Source organism: Aspergillus foveolatus (genome assembly GCF_047715535.1).
Source record: "Aspergillus foveolatus strain CBS 279.81 unplaced genomic scaffold BDW70scaffold_31, whole genome shotgun sequence".
NCBI lineage: Eukaryota > Fungi > Ascomycota > Eurotiomycetes > Eurotiales > Aspergillaceae > Aspergillus > Aspergillus foveolatus.
The window spans coordinates 13,427-34,079 of NW_027396095.1; the positions used below are offsets into that span (position 1 = coordinate 13,427).

General features: G+C 52.2%; 7 protein-coding genes across 7 annotated transcripts; 1 reads left to right on the plus strand and 6 right to left on the minus strand.

The window, feature by feature from the left end:
- Positions 1-1,379: 1,379 nt before the first annotated feature.
- BDW70DRAFT_68702 (uncharacterized protein) lies at positions 1,380-1,697 on the minus strand. Its single transcript, XM_073744582.1, has one exon. It carries the CDS (start codon positions 1,573-1,575, stop codon positions 1,411-1,413), a length of 165 nt encoding a protein of 54 aa, XP_073595018.1. The 5' UTR covers positions 1,576-1,697; the 3' UTR covers positions 1,380-1,410.
- BDW70DRAFT_68701 (S-formylglutathione hydrolase) lies at positions 1,698-2,947 on the minus strand. The gene is made up of 3 exons (XM_073744581.1): positions 2,548-2,947; positions 2,077-2,492; positions 1,698-2,006 (listed from the first exon to the last, which is right to left on the minus strand). The coding sequence occupies exons 1-3, from the start codon at positions 2,810-2,812 to the stop codon at positions 1,821-1,823; spliced, it is 867 nt and encodes a 288-aa protein (XP_073595019.1). The 5' UTR covers positions 2,813-2,947; the 3' UTR covers positions 1,698-1,820.
- Positions 2,948-3,097: 150 nt separating this feature from the next.
- Positions 3,098-9,301, minus strand: BDW70DRAFT_160842 (C50 family peptidase; the record flags this gene model as incomplete). Its single annotated transcript, XM_073740908.1, has 1 exon — positions 3,098-9,301. The coding sequence occupies one exon, from the start codon at positions 9,299-9,301 to the stop codon at positions 3,098-3,100; it is 6,204 nt and encodes a 2,067-aa protein (XP_073595020.1).
- BDW70DRAFT_137982 (DUF5321 domain-containing protein) lies at positions 9,166-10,753 on the plus strand. Its single transcript, XM_073737135.1, has one exon. The coding sequence runs from the start codon at positions 9,335-9,337 to the stop codon at positions 10,169-10,171; it is 837 nt and encodes a 278-aa protein (XP_073595021.1). The 5' UTR covers positions 9,166-9,334; the 3' UTR covers positions 10,172-10,753.
- Positions 10,754-10,771: 18 nt separating this feature from the next.
- On the minus strand, positions 10,772-13,629 carry BDW70DRAFT_68713 (citrin). The gene is made up of 3 exons (XM_073744583.1): positions 13,199-13,629; positions 11,933-13,135; positions 10,772-11,877 (listed from the first exon to the last, which is right to left on the minus strand). The coding sequence occupies exons 1-3, from the start codon at positions 13,385-13,387 to the stop codon at positions 11,146-11,148; spliced, it is 2,124 nt and encodes a 707-aa protein (XP_073595022.1). The 5' UTR covers positions 13,388-13,629; the 3' UTR covers positions 10,772-11,145.
- Positions 13,630-14,069: 440 nt separating this feature from the next.
- On the minus strand, positions 14,070-16,131 carry BDW70DRAFT_137985 (phosphatase PAP2 family protein). The gene is made up of 3 exons (XM_073737136.1): positions 15,726-16,131; positions 15,405-15,640; positions 14,070-15,354 (listed from the first exon to the last, which is right to left on the minus strand). The coding sequence occupies exons 1-3, from the start codon at positions 15,757-15,759 to the stop codon at positions 14,653-14,655; spliced, it is 972 nt and encodes a 323-aa protein (XP_073595023.1). The 5' UTR covers positions 15,760-16,131; the 3' UTR covers positions 14,070-14,652.
- An 806-nt stretch (positions 16,132-16,937) lies between these two features.
- Positions 16,938-20,625, minus strand: BDW70DRAFT_68738 (Ran GTPase-binding protein LOS1). The gene is made up of 4 exons (XM_073744584.1): positions 20,396-20,625; positions 17,593-20,194; positions 17,079-17,533; positions 16,938-17,014 (listed from the first exon to the last, which is right to left on the minus strand). The coding sequence occupies exons 1-4, from the start codon at positions 20,405-20,407 to the stop codon at positions 16,988-16,990; spliced, it is 3,096 nt and encodes a 1,031-aa protein (XP_073595024.1). The 5' UTR covers positions 20,408-20,625; the 3' UTR covers positions 16,938-16,987.
- Between the last annotated feature and the right edge of the window lie 28 nt (positions 20,626-20,653).

Genomic DNA, 20,653 nt, shown 5'->3' on the forward strand with positions numbered 1-20,653 from the left:
GTGGTGGCCTGGCGGTATCTTACTGCAATGATTATTCTGTGTCCTTGCCTCGTCTGCAATAGTAATGACATGGCATCGACGAGAACAGAGCTGAATCTATCTACAATCTCAGATCAGATCTCTGGCAGCTCTTACTGGTATATCTCTTCACCTCGAGCTTGATTGTAATTTCTCCGCCTGGGCCTGCGGTATGGCACCGCTGAATTTGATTGGTATCGATTTCTGTTTCATTCTCTGGGGGTAAATTCACTGCTCTAAGCGTGCTCGTGATCAATCCGAGCAGGAGCTGCTGGAACTGAAACGTGGCGTTCTTTTCGTCTCCAAGGATGCCCAGGCCCTTAAACGTCGGATGCTTCTCATGACTGGCCGCGTTGGGCCGCTCAACAAGAGAAACTTGATCCCAGAGCCCTAGGACGGCCACAACGAGGAGCATACACCTGGCTCGTATGCAGTAGTTAGTTTAGTCCGGCACAGGCCAACATCTCCCGTTAGCTTGAATCCTAAATCAGAGCGAGCTCGCTAGCCGTGTCTGTATAGCCAAAAACTCGTTCATAACAGATGCAAAGATCTACCCCGTAATAGTTTAGTTGGCTGTACTATGGAAAGCTTTTCCAGTTGGCTGACCTTGAAGTCTTGTACATTTTATTGAATATTTGTTTGTATTTGTATGTCTTCGTCAGCGGGGTTCACAGGAGGTCTGTTAAAACGGTGGGAATTGCAACCTCACTGCACAAGATCGCATCGTATATGCTTTACTGGAGGCATGATCTTTGTATATTGAGCTGCTTCAACCTGGGCTGCGAGGTGGACCAAACGCACGGCCGCCAGCAGTCAGACCGGGGCAGATCAGATGGGTGATCCTTACGAGATCCAGGGTGTGACAGTCAAACCATTGGGTTTTCAATACGCAAAAGAATCCTATGCTGAGTCAGTGTCATTAGGAAGACGAAGCTACTGGGATGACAAGCAGGAGTGGAGGTTATGCAGCTGCCAGTGCAGTTCAAAACACCCCGAGCTAATGTAATCAGACAGGATGGTGTTCAAGACAATCTTGAGGCACATGAGACCAATATTAATCAACGAAGTTATGAGCACATGGAAGGATGATCCCCTTCAACAGCGGACAAAAGTCCTCTGTAGATGGTCGGTCGAGCAAGATAAATTCTCACTCTGTCGTGCTATTCCTCTCAAATTGACGTCTTGTGTCTTTGCCTCAATGCCTGGTACAGTGGTAGATCTAGGTAGCTTCCTTGCCGGGTGCAAGGCACCCAGGGAAGCAGATAGGGTGCCTAACAATTGGGGGGATGGAGGCCGAACAACGGTGATGAGAATCTGGAAGTCAATTTAGAAGGGCAGGAGACTCGCAATCCAGCCCATTATTAGTAAGACAAAGCCACGCGTGTATAAGAATCACGGCTGAGACGTTGCGGTTCTGGAACTGGGGATGGGTTCGGTCAAGTGATGTTGTTTGTTTATACGACAGCCGGGGGTGGGACTGGGATAGGAGGCCAGGTGTAACCGCTGGCTTTGAAGTTTGCTAAGTACCAGGGCAGGTGACGCTAAAGATTGATCCATTCACTGAAGTCCTCGGGTGCATTGTACGTGAAGTCAGACAGAGTGCGAAGAGTGTCATAAGCGAGATCCAGACAGGATAATGGTCATGCTCAAGCCATTTGAGGTTGTACGGTTCTCCATTGCCATCCATCTATATATAACAGCTCAACTCAAAGATTCGCCTGCCGACCGCTGGCAAAATCAGAATCGAACATGCCACCAGAGTTCCAATCATCCTGCCCAGAACCACAGAGGAGGGAAACCCACTAGGCAAAGAGATACTTGGCCGCATGCTCCACATGATCATCCGAAAACGTCGCCATGGTGTAATAACTGTGGTCATAGTCCGGCTGGTACCGGACATTGATGCCCGTCACGCCAGCCTCCTTGGCAGCCTTTTCCAGGTTCTCGGGGAGGAGCTGGCCTTGTTTGTAGAAGTTGTCGCCGGTTCCCTGAGAATCACGATCAGCATCACCTCCAAAAAGCAGCTTATATCAGAAGCAAAATGCTGGAGGAACTCACCACATCAATCAGGATATCCACATTCTTCCCTGTCCACCCCTTCACCAACTCAGTCGCGTCATGCTCCTTCCACTTCTCCTTATTCTCTTCTCCGAAATATCCACCAAACGCCTTCTGCCCCCAAGCGCAATTAATCGGGTTCGAGATCGGCGCAAACGCAGAGACACTTTTGTACTTGCCCGGATTGCGCAGGAAGAGCGTCAGCGCCCCGTGCCCGCCCATGCTGTGGCCCGTAATACTGACACGGGAAGAGTCGATCTGCGGGAAAGCCTCGAAGACGGTGGCGGGCAGTTCCTCTGTAATGTACGTGTACATGTTGTACCCCTTGTTGTAGGGCTCTTTGGTGGCGTTGACGTAGAAGCCCGCGCCGGTGCCAAAGTCCCAGCTGTCGTTTTCACCGGGAATATCGAGACCGCCTTTTCGATAGTCAGTAAGTCATTTTCACCTTGTCTTTTGCCGGGAGAGACATACGAGGGCTGGTGTCGGGGTACAGCACGGCAATGCCCTTCTTTGACGCGCCGTGCTGGAAAAAGCCCTTCTCAGAGCAATTGTCTGCCGTGCAGGTCAGACCGGACAGGTAAATCAGCAAGGGCAGCTTCTGGCTGGGCGTCTTGTATGCCTGTGGTGGGAGGTACAGGTTGAAGGCCATCTCGCAATTTGTGGATTTGGCGGCATGGCTGAGCTTGAGAAGCTTGCCCCCAAAGGAGGCAATTGTGGCTTTGGTTGTGATGGACATTGTGTGCTTTGCCCTGACAGGACGGATGGGTTGATGGCACGAGAAGCTGGAGGAGTGAAGTTGGTCAAGTCCACTGGAAGTTGAAGAGAAGTGATGAGGGGAATGAGGGGCAGGCTTGGCATGACAGCCTCTCCCCACTCCCCGCATCCATTGTCCGATTTGGGCAACCCGTCCCTACTCTATATTTGTTTTTTACGGATGAAGATATTATATCATGATATTAATGATACAGATAACGAGAACTCCTCTATTAATGCATGCCCAATCAATAATGCGCTTCCAAAACTAGTTTAGGAAAACTCCTGGAACGCCATAAACCACCGGCGCCGCGCCATTCAAGTACTTCAACACGCATGCCCCTCGCGACTGCGAAACCGCTGCATCCAGAGCTACTCCAGCCTCTCCAACCTCCTCATTCCCGCGGTGTCCATTTCCTATCAGCCCCCAATGCTCAAAGGTCGCCTTCGCGAACCGGTCAATGTCCTTGTCCGTAACGTCCCATAGCGTAGCCACCAACGCCGGAGATCCCGCCTGCAGGTAGTTCATCGGCGTTCCGTAGGGTTCGTATTCGCCGGCTTCGGTAAGAGTGCCACTGCTACATCCCATGAGGAAGGCCACGGCGCATCGGTCGAGCCGTTTGACGGTTCGGCCGCGGATGTACTGTGCGCCGCTTCCGTGGCCAAAGTAGAGGAAGAGACTCTTGGACTCGAGGCTATCTTTGAATTCATCTTCTGTAGGCTGCCGTTTCACCATGCCTGTCCAGCCTTTGAGACTGGATAGATCTTTCTCAAAAGTCTCCTGAGTTGTCTTTAGGTCGCCGGTAGGGTTGAGAATGTACGTGCCGTTGCGTCGGTCGATACCGAGAGCGCTCTGTTTCCCGGAGCGGAAGTGCAGAACTCGATCGCGGAGACACTCCAGGGACGGAACTCGGCAGACAGGCAGACCTTGTAGACACGGTAGAGATTCCCACGGAAACAAATGTAAAGACTTGTCCAGGACAAGCACGGTATTGTTCGGTCGCTGCGCGGCCTGGTCTTTGGCCGCCTCATGATAAGCCCGGACGGCATCGAGCGTCTCAACGACCATCATATCAAAGTCGACCTCGTCGTACGCGTTGCGCTCACCCTGGAATTGCAGAATATCAACGACAAAGTAGAGAAGGTCCATCAACGTGTCCTCAGGGTCTTCTTGGTCATCCAAGCCCTTTACTCCAACAAACAATTCCAAAACATTCGGATGCAGCGTTAACTTCGGCCCCTCTGCTCTACTCCCCTTCTGTCTTGAGGGGAGATGTTTGTCAAGAATATTTTCAAAAGCGCTCGCAAACCGTGCGAGCGAATTTTCACAAAGCGGGATGGGGGAGAAAATCCCCCTGAATCCTCCAAACCAAACGTTCTCGATGTTCTGCAGCAGGTTCTCCATTCTGCGGTCAAGCGCTTCGCGATTCTTCCACCATTCCTTCTTCATCTGGCGGTCAACCTGCAACTTTGCAGCGTGAGCACTCTCATTAGCCAGGCGGATAAGTTCCTTCATCTCCTCTCTTCCATCCTCGAATGTAAATTGCTCCTCCTCATCTTCCGAGTTTCCGCGTCTAAGCGGAAGCCGCAGGAGGAATGGAGAGCAGCCTCGGTGCAAACGCGAGACAACGAACTCGGTCCGATCTGCGCTCAAGGACAGAGACAAAACATTCCAATTGTCAGGAAGTATGTCAACATACTCTTCAGTGAAATCAGGGCTCACGCCTTCTGACTCCAGTTCGGAACGCGGCCACAACAGCGGATCACAATAATCAGCCAGCTTTTTGTCTATACGTATAGCGGCACGTTCTCTCGCAAACGCGCCAATGCGACCAACCTCGTTCATGTTCGCTGGAGTGTGCGGCCATGAGACCTGGTTGTGCGACGCAGTGACATGAGACAGCATTGAGATGCGGCTCATGAGTCGCGAGGCAGAGTGACTATCCAGAGTAGACCCTAGCTGGGTAGCAGTGTGGAAGATGTCGTTCAGACAGTCACCGGCCTTAGATAGCATGACAGAAAAGTCTTCTGTTGCCGCTTGAGCCTTGGAACGCGTTCCTCGGTTGGGTGCCCTCGTTTTGCGTGTCGCGGGTTTGCTGGAGCTCTCAGAAGCGGTCTTAGGTTCCAAAGACGGCAATGAGATGGTTGACTCCGGAAGAACGCAGTATACCGCATGATTGGCAAAGTTTCGAATGGCATCCGCAAGCAGGTGCTCACTTTCTCCAAGATGCACCGATATTCTGCTATTTCTCGTCACAGCAAACTTTCTAGCGTCGCTCAGCAAAGTCGAGGCTGCTTCGAACTCGCGTTGTGCACGTAAAGACGCAGCCTGTTGCTGAAGAATTTCGCTCTTCATCTGAAGTAGCGTATTCGAAGCAGTCGTGGCTTCGACGCTCTGTGGCGGTTTAGGTGTGCTTCGGGCGGATGTCGTTGCGCTGCGGGTTCTTCTGGTTGCAGTTGTTGCGGGTTGCCTGGTTGATCTACTCTTCGGTCGAACACGTAACTTGTCCATCTTCTCCTCTAAGTCAGAAATGTCTGCTGAGTCCGCCTGGCTCTCAAACAAACCACCCAGGAGCCTCTCGGCCTCCCGAAGGGTGCGATATTCGTTGCGGTAATCTCCCTCCACTTTATGAAGAGCAGCCAGGCTCAGTCGTAAAGAAACAAGCTCAATGCTGCTCCCAAGCTGATCGGATAGTTCCTTGGCAGAGGCAAGAAGCTGCTGACCCTCAGAGATATGTCCACCAAGGATCCAGTGAGAGCCAAGATGCGCTTGTGAAGCAATCAAGCGGACGTTAGCATTCAGTGACTTGTTAATCTTCAACGCTTGCTCCCCATAGTATATGGCATCTTGGAATAAGCCATGGTGTGCAGATAAGTTCGCGAGATGTAGTAACGAGCTGTGGTGTGATCCAATATGGGGCCAGAACGGGGCACCTCGGGAATAAGTGGAGGATGTTTGCGAAACCTCAAGCTTCGCCATCCCCTCGACAACAATCTCGAGTTCCGAACTGTCCCCGACAACAGCCTTCTCTTGTTTCTTCTGAGCGAGCTTCTCAACTTTCGCCCAAATTCTGCAGTTCAACCTGACAGACAGCTTGGCGAAGTACAAAGCATCTTTCATTGAGCCTTGAGCAAATGACAGGCGCGAGCTCATGAACGCTGCATCAGCAACTAGTCGCTCCCATGAAATCTTCGTGAACACCGAGTAGGCATCCAAATCCTCTGCTGTCTGATGCTTCTCATATATCATTTTCGCTGCCGAAAGAACACTCGCCGCTTTCTGGCTGTCGCCCGTCTCAAGGAGGAATTCAACGCGGGCAAGTTCGTACGATAACCGCGCCAGACAAGACACTTCATGATTCGCGATATAGCCGTCCGCCCGACTCAACAGGGAATGCGCCTTGATACAGGATCCCATTCGGCAATACTGGAGAACTAGCCGGGACAGAACGATTATAGCTTCAGAGAATGTGCCAGCTCCGTGCAGCTCAGTAACACGCAAGACCAATTCGAGAGTAGATAACTGGAACTTCCATAGACCATGTATTTCCGTGTAGTCGACAACGGCTTTCATTTGGAGAAGAAAGTATTCCACATTGCCGACGCACGCCACAAGCGACTTCAGATCATGACAGAACCGTAAGATTGAGGTCCACGTTGAGACGATCAACTCCAGCTCTTCTGGTCCGAGGGTACCTTGTTGAAGGCCGAGTGTGAGACGAACGGAGTTCTTCAGGTAGACAGCCAGCGACTTGATATCGTCGTCATCCTGGTAGTCATCATTGTCCAGTCCTTTCCTCCCCTCATCCACAAATCGCTGCAGCAAGGACGAATCCAAGAATCCCGGTTGTTCCAGAGCAAACCGTAACCCAGAAAGCAGAACACGCAGTCGTCGAACAGGATGCTGCTCGGCTGGATACACTTCAAAAAGCCTAGTCGCAACCTCTGCGAAACAAGATCGGAAGACGTTATCATTGTTTGAAGTGCCATGTATCTCAGTTAGGATACCAAGCTGCCACTCCAGGACATGGCCTCGCTGCACAGGTGGCAGCGTCTCATCATCAAAGATCTCATTCACCGCGGACCTCTTGTTCCGTAATTTCACCTTCAGATAGGCAGAAAGCACGCGCCCAAGCGTGAATCCGCTTTTCTTCGGATCTTGGTTCATCTGGTGAGGAAAGCATCCGTCCGTGCTTGAGGCAATCTTGTCCAGGGCCCCGGCAGCGATATGGTCAGTGATGGATTGACGAAAGGCAACCTCGGCCTCAGAGACCATGTTGCCCTCAATATACGTATGCGCAAGCCGCTCATACTTAAGTGGAGCGAAACCAGTCGCCCGCTGAGAAGACGAGCATTCAGAGAGCAAGTGGGCAGATTGCTTGAGCAGTGGCAGAAGTTCGCGAGCATTTTTGCCAGCCTCTTTTTCTTTCAGATACCGTGACCAAAAGAGATTTGACAACTTCACCAAGGCCTGGTCAATAGAGTCGGCGGCAGCTACGTCGGCCTCGTCAAAAGGCTCAATCGTCGCGAGGAGGCGCTGGCAATCGAGCAGAGTAGAAACTATCTCCTCCCATGGCGGATTTTGTGAAATGACTGATAACTTGCCGATCGCTATGGTTGAGTCTACTGCCGCAAGTACAATATTTTGCGCCGCATCGATTCGTTTCTGGAATATCTCCCGGTCGTTCAATTCGTCGTTTTCAGGTCGCCTTCCAATATACCGGCGCAAGAAGCGGACAAAGCTGCTGAGATAATCGCATATGCGCGGAAAGACGACGTTCTCGCATTGTGAACCCTGGGCCTTAGATATTAGATCTCCAAACCAGCCCATGGCGAGCTTCTTCAACTTAGCCGCCTGAACCAGCAGTTCATCCAGATCGTGAGAACTGCCCTTTAGCGATAGACTGAGGGCGGCTGTCGCTTGAGAAACGGCATCTGAGACATCGCCCGGTATTTTCACGGATGATTTGATGGCTTGGAAATGGAGTGCCGCAATCTTGCACCGAACAGTAGCCAAGCCCAGGCATTGGCCACTCGAAAGTGGGTTGAGAGATTCCGTGAAGAGCTGTAAGGCTCCATCAAAGCACCCGGCGTCCTGAGCGAGTTGTCCCAGAATAGTAGCAATTCGGGCCACTGATAAATTATCCGTAGATCGTGTTGCACGGTTCTGCGTCTTTGAAAAGGCAGACTGTAGCCGGACAATGTTCTTGTAGATCACTGCGAATTCGGTTTTCTCGATACTTTTAGTCGCCTGCGCAAAAGCTCCGATGTATCTGGCCAGTGGGTCCCACATCTCCTTGTTATCCTCGCAGACGTGTCCCGAAAGTTTCCAGGACATGCATCGAATCTCTAGGGCTAGAAGCTGTAGAGTGAGTACCGTGCTTGGCCTTAACCGCTCCTTGCCAGTGCTGGCACCGGATGCGGATAGAGACAAAACGGTACTCGATAACAGTTGAAGCTGAACTGCGGCTTTATCCTTGGTGAGCGCCCCCGAGTCAATTGATGCCATTATCACATTCGCCGGACTGCTCTCGTCCGTCAGCTGCAGCGAAGGCACGAGCTTCTGCACCGTAGCCGGTCGCTTCTCTGCAGCGATAAGACGCAAGGCGTTCGATTGGAACGAAACCAGTAGACCGTGTATCGACCGAGCATTCACAATATTCGAGAACGATAGAAGGTCCGACATCCGCTCCTTCGCTGTCTCCTCCCCGTCCTCGGCATCCTTCCTTCCCGTCCTCTTCCTCCCTGACGGAAGTTCTTCAAGATAACTCTGAATTCTCCTCTTAAGCCCTCTCAACTCTCTATACGCCGCATCATTCAGTCCGAGAGCCAGCAACCTGCCTGCCAGCACGCAAGCGCCCTGCTCAAGCTGCAGATTTGGCAATCCTCCGTCCACCGTAGCATCCGTTCTCAACATCCTGAGACACGAGAGTGATAACCGTGCGCATTCTGCTACCGCCGACACACCGTTCTCATTATCCGTTAAGTCGGGTTGGCTCATTTTTACCCGACCTCTCGTGGTAGCGCCGCGTTTCGTGGGACTCGCATCCTTCTTTGCTTTCGAAATGGACGTAACCGTCTTCACCGCATCCGAAAGCGTCTTCAGCGTGGAATTGAACACCTCCGTAGCAAGAACTAATTTTTCTTGATTTGACAGCCGTATGTCCGCAAGGTTCGCACTCGTACTTGTAAAGGTGCTAACATCCTGGGCCGGGTTTTTCGTTCTTGTGGTGCTCGTGTTTGTCGATTTCGTCCGCGTAGTCTTCGCTCGGGATGACGCCGTCGCATTCGTAGCCGTAGCTTTTGTGCCTCGCGCGGTCCTCTTCAACGTTGTTTCCATCTCCCCTGCACTTCGGAAGAGTGTTTGGAGCGACAACACAGTGGCAGCTGAGCATGTTGATGTCGAACGCACCGTCTGCTTCACCGATTCCATAGAAGCAAGAGAATCGGCCGGGAAAGATGTAACCGCCATAGCTGGCTATATCATGAGTCTGTATGGTTAGTGATGTCTAATATGCCGTCCTCAATCTTGCATCGAAGATGTGACAGAGTCGGGATGGAGTTCGCCCGGCGAGACCGCAACGAGGTGCGTTGTCGCAGCAACGGACCTCAAAACGACTTAGCGTCTTTTGCTTTGTTCAGTTCCCCGACATATGTTGATGCCTCAGGACTAAGGCCCCCGCAAATTATCCCAGCAGTGCATCGGAACTTCAACCTCAACTTGAACTGGTTCCAACGTTTTAACAGAGGAAAGCACATAATATTCATAACCATTACCTCGCTCGCCATGAAAACAACACGCCTATTTCTGCGCGTACGACCAAGCGTTACCTCAAAAACCACCACTACCACCGCACTTCTCTCCCCAGCACACCCCCGACGAACACCATCAACCTACTTCCAAGCATGCTCCTACGGAACGCGCCTGACAACCGAGCACCTTCCCAAGATCGCACAACCGTCACTCTGGACCTCGTTAATACCAAAGTCTTTCCGGAACCGCGCCCCCTCCACATCACCAACGTCATCTTCGAAAACAAAAGAATGGAATCCAGCGTCCTTCTATATCATCATCTTCATTCTGATCGGCTCGCAAGCAATCCGGATGATCGCGCTCAAGAACGAATACAATTCCTATTTGCGCAGCACGGATGCAAAAATTAGGCTTTTGAAAGAGGTCATTGGGAAAATACAGAGGGGAGAGGAGGTGGACGTTGAGAAGATGCTGGGAACTGGCGATGCGAGGGTTGAGCGGGAATGGGATGAGGGTTTGTTCTCCTTTTTTGGGTCTCTTGCGAGAAGCACACTAATCGGTTTCTGTGCTAGTTTTGAAAGAAATTGAACGCGAAGACTCGCTATGGCATCAGAAGCAAAAGCGGGCAGCGGAGGATAAAGCGAAAGAAGAAGCGCGGGTTCAGGAACAGGCAAAGAAAGATCCTGCCGTACCTGCGGTAGCAAGGAATGACCAGTCAACGGCAAAGGACAGCCAGACGAAACGAAAGGTCAGCTTCTTTTAGCCAGCTATTCTCGGCATCCTCGCAGACATATTCGCCACCAGAGCGAAGAGGCTCTGCGGTGGAATTGGGACGGCCATGGCTTGTGCCGATTGAAAGTTAGCGGAATGGGACTCATCGGCACAATCATCACTGCTTTAGTACTATCCGATAACTATTCCGCACGGCAATAAGTACCGGCTGTATCAGACCCATTTAACCATCTGTTGGTGCGGAAACCGGCTACCTTAATCTCGATCGCGGCCGCAACGCTCACAGAACTTTTGTCCCTGAAAGAGAGGCACTGATGAATGCACATATGCCAACCACCTTACACGTACCCTACCAAGTTTGCATGATTTGTCTACGTGTCTACTACATGCAGCCACCATCTACCGATACGGACTTGTACATTATCTAGCATATTGCAGCGAAACATCCACTCAACCATTTATCTCTCAAATACCAGCAAGACAATGCCTCTACCTTAATTGCACAACAAGTAAAGTCTGAACAAATGATATGATATAGCATGACACGGTACTGTAGTCGGTCGGTCACCCCTCCTCACTCCCAGTCCCAATCTATCTATCTAGAGAGGTGCTCATGGTAGCTTTTAGTACATGGCGTGGTGTAGTGTATATCTACTCAGTAAGATGAGAAGAAAACAAAGACATGGTAATGAAAATGACAGGGCGGGTGTATGAGACAAAGAAAATGTATCCTCAAAGCAATCCAATCCCAAGTGAGAAGAAATCCAAATCATCGCAACGCTAGTAAATCAACAACACAACACATCAACGTCCAATCGCATCTATGCAGTCTATTTTTCAGCACCTGCAGCAGGCCTCATGAACTTCGGCCACCGCTCCTTATCGGGAATCGGCAGGCGGCCAATATTCTCGTCGAGATCCAGAATAAGTTTGAGCGCATTTCTGCTCCTCAGATAAGGCAGCGGCTCCTTGGCAACTGGAACGCCAACACCAGGCTCCACCTGACCCGTCGGCGAAACATCATGTTCAGACCCCGGCATAGGCAGCCATTTCTGCAGGACCTCGTACGCAGCGAGCGTGAAGCCGAATTGCGGCGATGAACGCAAGATACGAGCTGGTCCGCCCTTAAAGAACGCCTTGAAACCCTCGTCCTTGAATATTGTGACCGCGGCGTGGCGGAGACCGGTGTATGCCTTTTCGCCTTTGCGCGCTTCGACCTGCAGCCTGGTCTTGATTACGTCACAGGGGGTCGTCAGGTACGCGGCGGGCATACCAGCAATAGCGCCGGCGGTGAGCAGCTGCAGCACGCCGAGCTTGTGTGTGCGGGACTCGCCGAAGAAGTCGGATTTCAGATGCGAGTAGGTGGGGAAGTAGATGGCGGAGAAGGGGACGTCGCGGAGGAGACAGGCGCTGGCGCCCTTGTAGAGGCCGACGAGACCGAGGTTCCTGACAATCCAGAGGGCGGAGCGACGCGGGGCAGCGCCTTCCACGCCGGCATTTTTCGCAATTTCACCTTGGACTTGAAGGCGAATCTTGACGATCTCAAGGGGGTTAGTGAAGACCTATGGATACAGTTAGTACGCTTCAGTTTGAAAGTATAAGGAGGCGTGTACGTACAACTTGGCAAGCGCCCGCGGAACCACCAGCGAGAACCTCCTGCCAGGTCTTGAGCTTGCCGTTCTGCTTGCCAGCGAAGTATCCACGGACGAGATCGTTGACAGTGAGCTTGATCGCCTTCTCCGGAGCAACACCGATCAGCTGAGGGATAACACCCGAGTACAGACCGGCGAAACCCTCGTTCCGGATGACCTTGCGCGCGCAGTCGATGGAGTTATTGTACAGTCTTTCACCAACACGGCTGGACCGCTGGTTCTGCATACGTGTCTTGACAAGGTCAATGGGGTAGACCATGAACGCGCCAAAAGCACCAGCTAAACTGCCAAGAGCGAAATGGTGAACAGACTCCAAGACACCGTGGAGCATGGATTTCCCGGCATCGGCGGCCTTGTGCGCAGCACCGGCAGCAGTGGTAATCGCCTGCTCGGCGGCGGCAACAGGAATGCGCCATGACGCATCAATGACCTTGGAGAAATCCTTTTGCGAAAGGCGACCAGACGGCGCATCAAGCCCAGCAAAGTGGAACAGGATATCCGCCTCCATCGGCGTGAACAGCGAAAACCGCGTCAGACGCGCCGCGGCGTTCAGGAAATCCGAGCGCGTGATCTTACCATCCTCACTCTTATCCGTCGCCTCGCGAATAATCAAATCAATCATGTCCATCTCCCGCATAACATTCTGGAAGGCACGCACGGTGGCATACGAAATCTTCGTTCCCGCGGAGATGTTGCACAGGCTCGGAAGATGCTCCAGCACATAGTCCGACAGCTTGTGTTTCGACGTCTCAAGGATGATACGCTGGAATTCCTCCGGCTCAATGTACCCGTCGCCGTCCTTGTCAAACACATGGAAGGCTTGTCGGATGCGCTCGCCTTGCAGGCCTCGAAGCATCTGCGCGAACTGGGGGTATGTCATGTCATGCCGGGTCTTCTTCTTCCCCGTATATAACGCCGCCCACTCGGAGTTCCAATCAAAGGGTATGCTCTCTTTCGTCTTGTTCTCATTGTATAGCTTCTGGAAGGTCTCCCACTTGACCGTGCCCGTCCCGTCGGTGTCGAAAAGTCGGAAGGCGATCTCGTACTCGGCGTCAGGTTTCGCAAGCAGGTTCTCGAAGGTAGCCCATTCGTGAATGTTGATTCGGCCGGTCCGGCGGCTGTCTGCGACTCTGAAGAGGATTCCGTAGTGTTCACGCTTGATTTTGTGCTGGAGATCCATGTCAATTAGCCGTTCGGTCAGGGCATGACACATCGGGGTGTGGAAACTCACGTAGTCTTCATGTTTCGGAGCGATCGCGTCGACGAAGTCTGCTTCAGTCATGTACAGCTCACCAGTGGCCTCATCCTTGCGGGCGTGCTTGATGAAGTGGGCCTTGACCTGCTTGGACAGGGACGGCTCGTCGACGGTAGTGCCGACCAAGGACTCTTTGACAGCTTCTTTCACGCCTGTCATGGTCATAACGAAGTAGAAAAGAAGAAAAAAGTCTACCCTCTATGCAGAGCACCAGTCTAGGGAATCCAAGAGAGAAAAGAAACAAATAGAATATAGTAAAGACCGACGGAGCAAAAGAGGACACAAACAGGAAACCCGACAAAGGGAAGGGGTTGGGAGAGTGCGAGTCACGGTGTGGAGAAGGGAGAATATGGGAGAAATAAGAGTAATACGGACTATGGGGGAGAGATGGATCAGCAACTGACAAGCGTTTTCATCTCCGAATCTCTTGTCTGGAGTTTAGATAAAATAAAATTTTCATCAGGTGATACTCTAACCATATAATAATAGAATCTCTACGAAGGAACGTGGCCAATTTGTCTTTGCTTTTTTCTGTTTCTTTGAATTGATTCGATCAATATTGTAAAGAATTTTTTTTTCTTTTTTTTCCTGTTATTTGCCCCTTGTCATAATAACCAGACAATCGGATAATAGCGCCTGACCGACCCAGGGACCCTAGGTACCAGCCATGACTAACCACTCCGTGCTCTGTATGAGGTTCCAATGTCGAACCAGCGTCGAGCCCGGCATCGGCTTCGATCCAGTGGTCACGCGCTCACCGCCTCTCGATATTACCCGAGTCGTACACAAATAAATACACTAATACTGTAAGTCGGACTTGACGCCGAGATCGCCGCTTAGTCAGTCAGCCGCACATGATTGCATTGTCATATTTACAGTCAATAATCCTATGTAGTGCTCGGTCGTGCTCGGTAGTGCTCGATAGTCCATGCATACACTCTGAGCATTAACAATTATCTGCTGTCAGAAATGACAACGCATGGAGTATATCGGCTGCATCTAAATGCCCAAAAGTCTAGTTGTCCAGCAAACTTACCGAGCGATACATGATTATGCTCGTAATGCATCCATGTAAGTTCTCCGCACCACTCGGCAAACTTCGGAACCGCGTGAGGGGAGACTGAGGAGAAGGAGTGTCCCCAATCCCAAGTGTCTCACCGAGCCGAGCAGTCTAGCCTGGGCATGCACGGAGTAGATAGGGCTGGACATGGGGCGACGGGCTCGGATCGGATCCTGAGTGCTAATTTCTACCTCAACCGGATCCCGGGTTCTCCAACTCCATGTGCCTAGGTACTTTCATACAGCGGGACTATTGGACCCCATCATTGAACCAGCGATCACACTCCGTATTCGATACCTTGGCGGCTGGAATGCCAGATAATCGATGCCAGTGTATTGAAGTGTATTGATACAGGTATTTATATATACACTTACGGCTTCTCCAGCCGCAACAGCTTGAAGAGGGCCCTCTCCACCGGTAGAAGACCCAACATGACATAATTGAAACGGTACGCTACAAGAACCACACACGCCCCGACCACAGCGTCGAGAACGAAATGGTTCGCCGTCGCAACGATCGTAAAAGCCATGAGCGTCGGCCATACCGGCGCAATGGCGCGGAGGTACCAATGCGGGCTGAACCGGATCAGACACAGCGCGATGAACATCGAGTTACCGAAATGCAACGACGGCATGGCCGCGATAGTGAGCTGGAACTTGTTCTGCGTCCAAGCAGAACCGCCGTGGTTGCTGTGCAGCACGTCGACGAACCCGTACTCTTCCGGAAGAAGACGCGGAGGCGTGCACCGCCATAGAGTGATGATAACGAAGGCAATCACATTCTCAAAGGCCAACGTCCGGCGGATCGCCTGGAAGGGTTCACGTTTCAAGAAGGTATAGGTGTAGGCGAAGAAGACGACGCCGAGGACGATGTGCGAGTAGTACACTCGGGCCAGGAAGGGCATGAGCCAGGGCGCTTTGGTAAGGACGAACTTCTGAATAGCCAGCTCGACGTCAATGTGAAGGATATGTTCCAGAGCGAGGATCTGAAGGGCATGATGCTCCGCTCTGGCGAAGATGGCATCATGGCCGGCAATGGCTCGCGCCGAGATTGCACGCAGACCCTGGTAGACCTGCACCTGTAAGTCTACCCAACCACCACCGTCCCGCAAGCATAACGTACCCAGTAGATAAGCAACCAGTACCATATCTCTATCAGAAAAGGGAACCGCGCGAGGACCCGTGACTGGACCGTTCGCCTATTCTCGACTGAGCGGAAGTAGCCATTTTCATCAGGAGTCTTCGCAACAACTGGGTCCGGAAGCAAGGGCGATTCGGTAGAGGGAGGATCTGAGGGGCTCGACGGTTGACGGCGGCGGCGATTGTATAGGGTGGTAGCCGTGAAAATAGCAACGATGGCTAGTAGGAAGACAGTGTCAACAGAGTCAACATCAACATCCACATCCCTGTAAGACAGGAACGATGGGAAGAGGATCGTACTGACCGCCGGGCTCGATGAAATTCTTAAAGGCGCCCATTCTTGTGGTCTAGGAATAATCGTGGAAAGGATAAGAGGAAAAGATGGGATGGTCGTCCACGGTGCTGGAATGGGAAGGAAGAAGACGCGGGGACGTGGACTACGGATCAGAACGAGCACGGGCACCAGCGGACAGACCGAAAACTATAGTAATAGTCAACGTGAGGAAAATAAGCATGGGCAAAGGGCCGGTGGGCGCAGCTGCCGTCATCATGTTGCATGGGAGTCCCTGTGCTGCCTTCTGCCCCTGCCCTCGTCGCCGTCCGTTTGCTCCTCTAGCTGTGCTTTGCCCGCTCTATCTAGACTTGTACGTAGAATCATACATTGCTAGCAGTATCTTGTACTGTCACCCCCCATCTCCAGCACACTTCCTTCCTGGTCATACGACCAGTTGCCCATTTATCCTCAGCCTTGTGAATCGTCGGTCAGGCATCAGCATCCGGCATGTCCGGATCCTCGTCATTACTGCAACACTAGAGCTCAGCCTCCCCGAGTACGAAGCCAGGCGATTGGCTGTAGCCTTGCGAGGGCGGGTTCGGCTTGAAGACAGCAATTACTCCGGATACGCTGATAGGTAGCGAGACACTGGAGCAAGAGACTGGGTTCCAGGTTCGCCTGGAGTGTTCCTTGATCATGGTGGTTCTGAAACTTTAAAGTAGCTTGCTCGCCCGCTACGGACGCCGACAGCGACCCCCACTAGGTCCACTATAGAGTCTCCACTCAATATAAGCACCAGCCAAGCACGGATCCCAACGAGATCATACTAGGTGGCTACCACGGCGGCCGCAGCTACACAGCTGCACAGCTGTCAGGGGTACCACGGCCACCACGGCTACCATAATTGTCCCAAGAATTCCAACTTCTAGCGCAATTGCTACATACATTCCTATTCTTCTTTTCCTACTTATCTGCTTTCTCGTGCTCACACTGAGAAATACTCTGCACATCAACGCCAATACATGCAAATGCCTCCCAAACTATATACCTTTTATCCGAGTCCCATGTATTCATCGATCATGGCAGTCCGTGCGTCAGAGGTACGAGAATCAGTATGACAGGTGGGCCGCCGACAGAGAGAGATTGGGGAGAGAGGAAGAGGGAAACATCAGTCATCAAACCAAACCGAGGGGATATCTAATAGAATGGAAGCGGGGAAATAAACCAAGGGAAATGGGAAGTAAATCGAGGAAATGGTAAGTGGAACGGTTATGTATAGATGACGGGTATGCTCATGCGCTCAATCGTTGGATGAATTGCTGCAGGTCGTACGTGTGATGTTAGCGACAGATCTCTTTCCCAACGGGCTTGATGCGAGCATACCGGAAAGAACTGCCGGAACCCCCTCAGGTCCAGCCGGCTCAGTGTGCCCACATACTCTTCCACCAGGTCTGCTCCCATGCCCATGCCAGGCAGCTCGCGGTCCCGCAGGTATTCGATGTACTCCATCCCCATCTTGCTGTAGATGGTCCGCTGCAGACCTCCTGCTTCAGCGAGAACTTGTTTTGCTTGCGCGTCCTTTGCGTTGAAGGACGGGGTGGCGGGGAGCGCCCAGCACAGAGGAGAGAAGCGGGTAATCATGAACTGGCCGAAACCTGGAAGCGCGACTTGCGAAGCGCCGGGGCCGTTTGATGCTGCTGGTGCGATGTCCGGACCGCCCCAGGCGCTGCCCATCCTAGACAGCACGCTGAACGCCATCTTGGCGGTCGTGAAATCCTCGGCATCTTTGGCGAAGTGCTCTATTGTCGTAATGACCGTGTCGAACATGGGTTGGTTGCCTATCAAACTAGTTAGTGGATAAAAAAGGGGAAAGGAACAGTCAAAGCACAAAACTTACGTTCGCTGATGATGACGGCACCGAGATCATTGTTCAGAACGGCGAGCAAGAAATTGAGATACTCCCGCTTTAACTCCGCCAGGTGGATCTCGTCATCAGTACCCGAAGTCGGGTCCGCGATTCCGCTAAACACCCGTTGCAGGAATGGCATCAACAGCGCATCAAGGATATTGTAGATTTCGCCCTTGAAGCCGAAGATAACCTGGTCGAGCAGGCGCAGGAAGAGCGCCATCTCGTCCCGCGACGATGTTTGGGTCAAGAGACCATCAATCCATCGGGGAAGCTGGGGGAGGATTCGGGACCCAAGAACCCCGATCAGTCGCGAGAACGCGAATCGAGACGCTGTCCGAATGTCAAATGAGGCTTTAAGAGACTCCAAAGCGACAAGGGTGGCTTCAGACACCTGGCTGAACGCCTCTGAAACCTCGGGCGCCGGGAGCTGCGCGGCAGGGGAGCTGGTGCCGGGCTGCCAGTCTGAGAAGCCTCTTGCGAGTGTACCAAGCGCCATGATGTCGTGGTGTATTTGAAGCACGGCTCGCGCGTCTCCCGATTTGGCCGAGCCCAGGTTTTTTTCCATATCCACAAACACAGGAGACAGCACGGATTGCGCGTAGAGAACCTGCTTGTCCGCGGGTATGGTGGGAATCGAGCAGATAATACCGACGGCCTCAAATAGGTAAAGTTGACTGTTGAAAACAGCATCGGTAGACCCTTCATGGTCCTCCGAGGACATTTCGTCGCCGTCGGAGCTTTCCGAGGGCAACTCGGCTTGGATAACCAGTAAATCGCCCAGGGCTTCGACGACGGTCTGGGCCACGTTGTCAATATAAGCCCGTAGTTGTTTAACCAGGCGCTGGAACAAGTACCACGCTCGGGTTTTGACCTTTTTCATTGGGTGATGGGCAAGTTGAAGGAAGCTCTCCAGGACACCGGGAATCAAGTGAGTATGAGTGTGGAAAAAGGAGCTGTAGCGAACACAGATTTCCATGTACTGTAGTTGCGTTGCCGGATGGGTAAAGGATCGGATGTCCGACTCGACCATGCGCAGCATCATCTCAACCAGCCTCTCCGCAGACGGGCCACTAGGCTGCCCCTTGTTGTAAAGACTTCCACTCTTAGTAGCAGAGTCTCCGAACAGGTACATCTCATGCAATGCAAGATCCAAGTCCCTCCAGTCCAGCTGAGTTCCCGATTGGCGCATGTTCTCGAATGTGGTGGCCACGACTTCTGAGACTGCTTCCATGTAGAGTCTCTCATCGACGGCCGCGACAATCTGCTGCAGGGTGCCAAGGCGCTTGCGAAGCTCCTGGAACTCAGCCTCGTCAGTCTGATCGTCGTCGTCGCCCCAGGAGGCGGTTTCATCGTACCGCATTTTCTGGATGATCGCCTTGAGGATCGGAAGGAGTATAGATGAATGCTGGGAAGCAACGGATGGGTTGGACTTGGCCATCTTTCGCAAGTATGAAAGCAAATCGCTCACGCACGGTATGACAGTAGAGCAAACTTCGTCGTACTCATCGGAGAAGTACCGCAGGATGTGAGGAAGGAAGACCTGTAATAAACCATTGGCCTTCTCCTTGCACTGCGCCGACACTGTTTCCTGCTCCAAAGCGCGTACGATATCAGTCACCGTGGTGTTGACTAGCTTTGCAACCGTTTCTGCGAGATCGGTGTCGTATTTGGAGGTGAATCGGTTGGCGTACAGCGGAGGGCTGGACGAGATCTGGCCCACGACATTATCCAGGTTCAGGAAGGCGATCATATCAATCTTGTCCTCGGCCTTCATCTTCTTGCCAATAATCTCCGTAAAGACATCAACGGCCGCATCCCGCACTTTGTCCTCGCCTTCTCGGAGCTCCGCCTTTTGCGCACGGCCAAGCTGTTGGAAAAGCAGGTCAAGCATCGTCTGATTCACCACCAGACCGATATCAATCCAGCTCACCCAGCTCCCAACGGCCTTGAGGGACATCTCAACGATGAGATCATCGCCATCCATCCACTGCGATAATATCTCTTGCCACGAACTAGCGATCTTCTGCATATCTCTCACCCGGATCAAATCCTTCAGCGCGTTCGCCCGCTCTTGTTCCGCTCGAGACCGAGAAACCAGTACATCACCTATCTCATCGTGTATGGAGTTTATAACCCGGAGGTAGAAGATGATACCGAGCGGGTTGTCCCGGGTCGTGCTCGAAGGCGACTTGTATGTGAGGCTCAGGAGGTCGTCAAAGAACGACTCCCAGCCATTTCCGTAGAGCGCGGAAAAGAGAAAGGTGATGGTCTGGGCAATCTTATTCTGAATGTTTGGCGGGTCGGGATTCGAACCCTCCCGGCCGTAGACTTGCCGCAGATACGCCAGCAGCCTGTCCCGGACGAACCCAAGCGACTGGAGGTCAATTAAGCCAGCCTGGGCAGCACTATTGACGACCTCTAACGACACATGGCGGATGAAGTGAGACTGTGGCGGGTCTTTGGTGAAGAGCGAAAGGCAGACCTGCCAGCCTGAGGGATCGGTGCGGAGCTGGTTAAGGTAGTCGAAGGCTTGCGCTTTGAGGGTGCTGTCGGAGGTAGGGTTCCCGGCGATTTCTATGGCGTTTGCTACCTAGCAGATTAGACATCAGTTAGGATTGCTGGTGTTCATTTTGGGGGTGCAAATTATGACATGCGTCATGGTTGAAGAGGGGCACACGAGGGGACGGCGGGGTTGAAATCTCGAAAGGTCTCTTCTTTTTCGCTTCAATGTTTTCGAAATGAAGTGCATTATCTCTCAAGAAGCAAAAGACATCTTTCCTGGTGTCCTTACCTGCTCTTCCATTGTCGAACCGGCCCGGCTGCCTTCAGAGTCTTTGCGGGACCCCGAAAGCGAAAATTATCACGAGGGGGGTAAAAACTGGCTGTAATCAAGCGAAGATCTGGAGAAATTCAAGATGGCGGCAAATGGTCATATCATTTGAAAAAAGAAAACGGTCTATCGGTTCATAACTTGATTTTGGCTGGACAAAAAGTAATACAGGAACAGTAGGTGGATTGAATTATGGAGAGGCTGAGTTGCTCTGAGGGT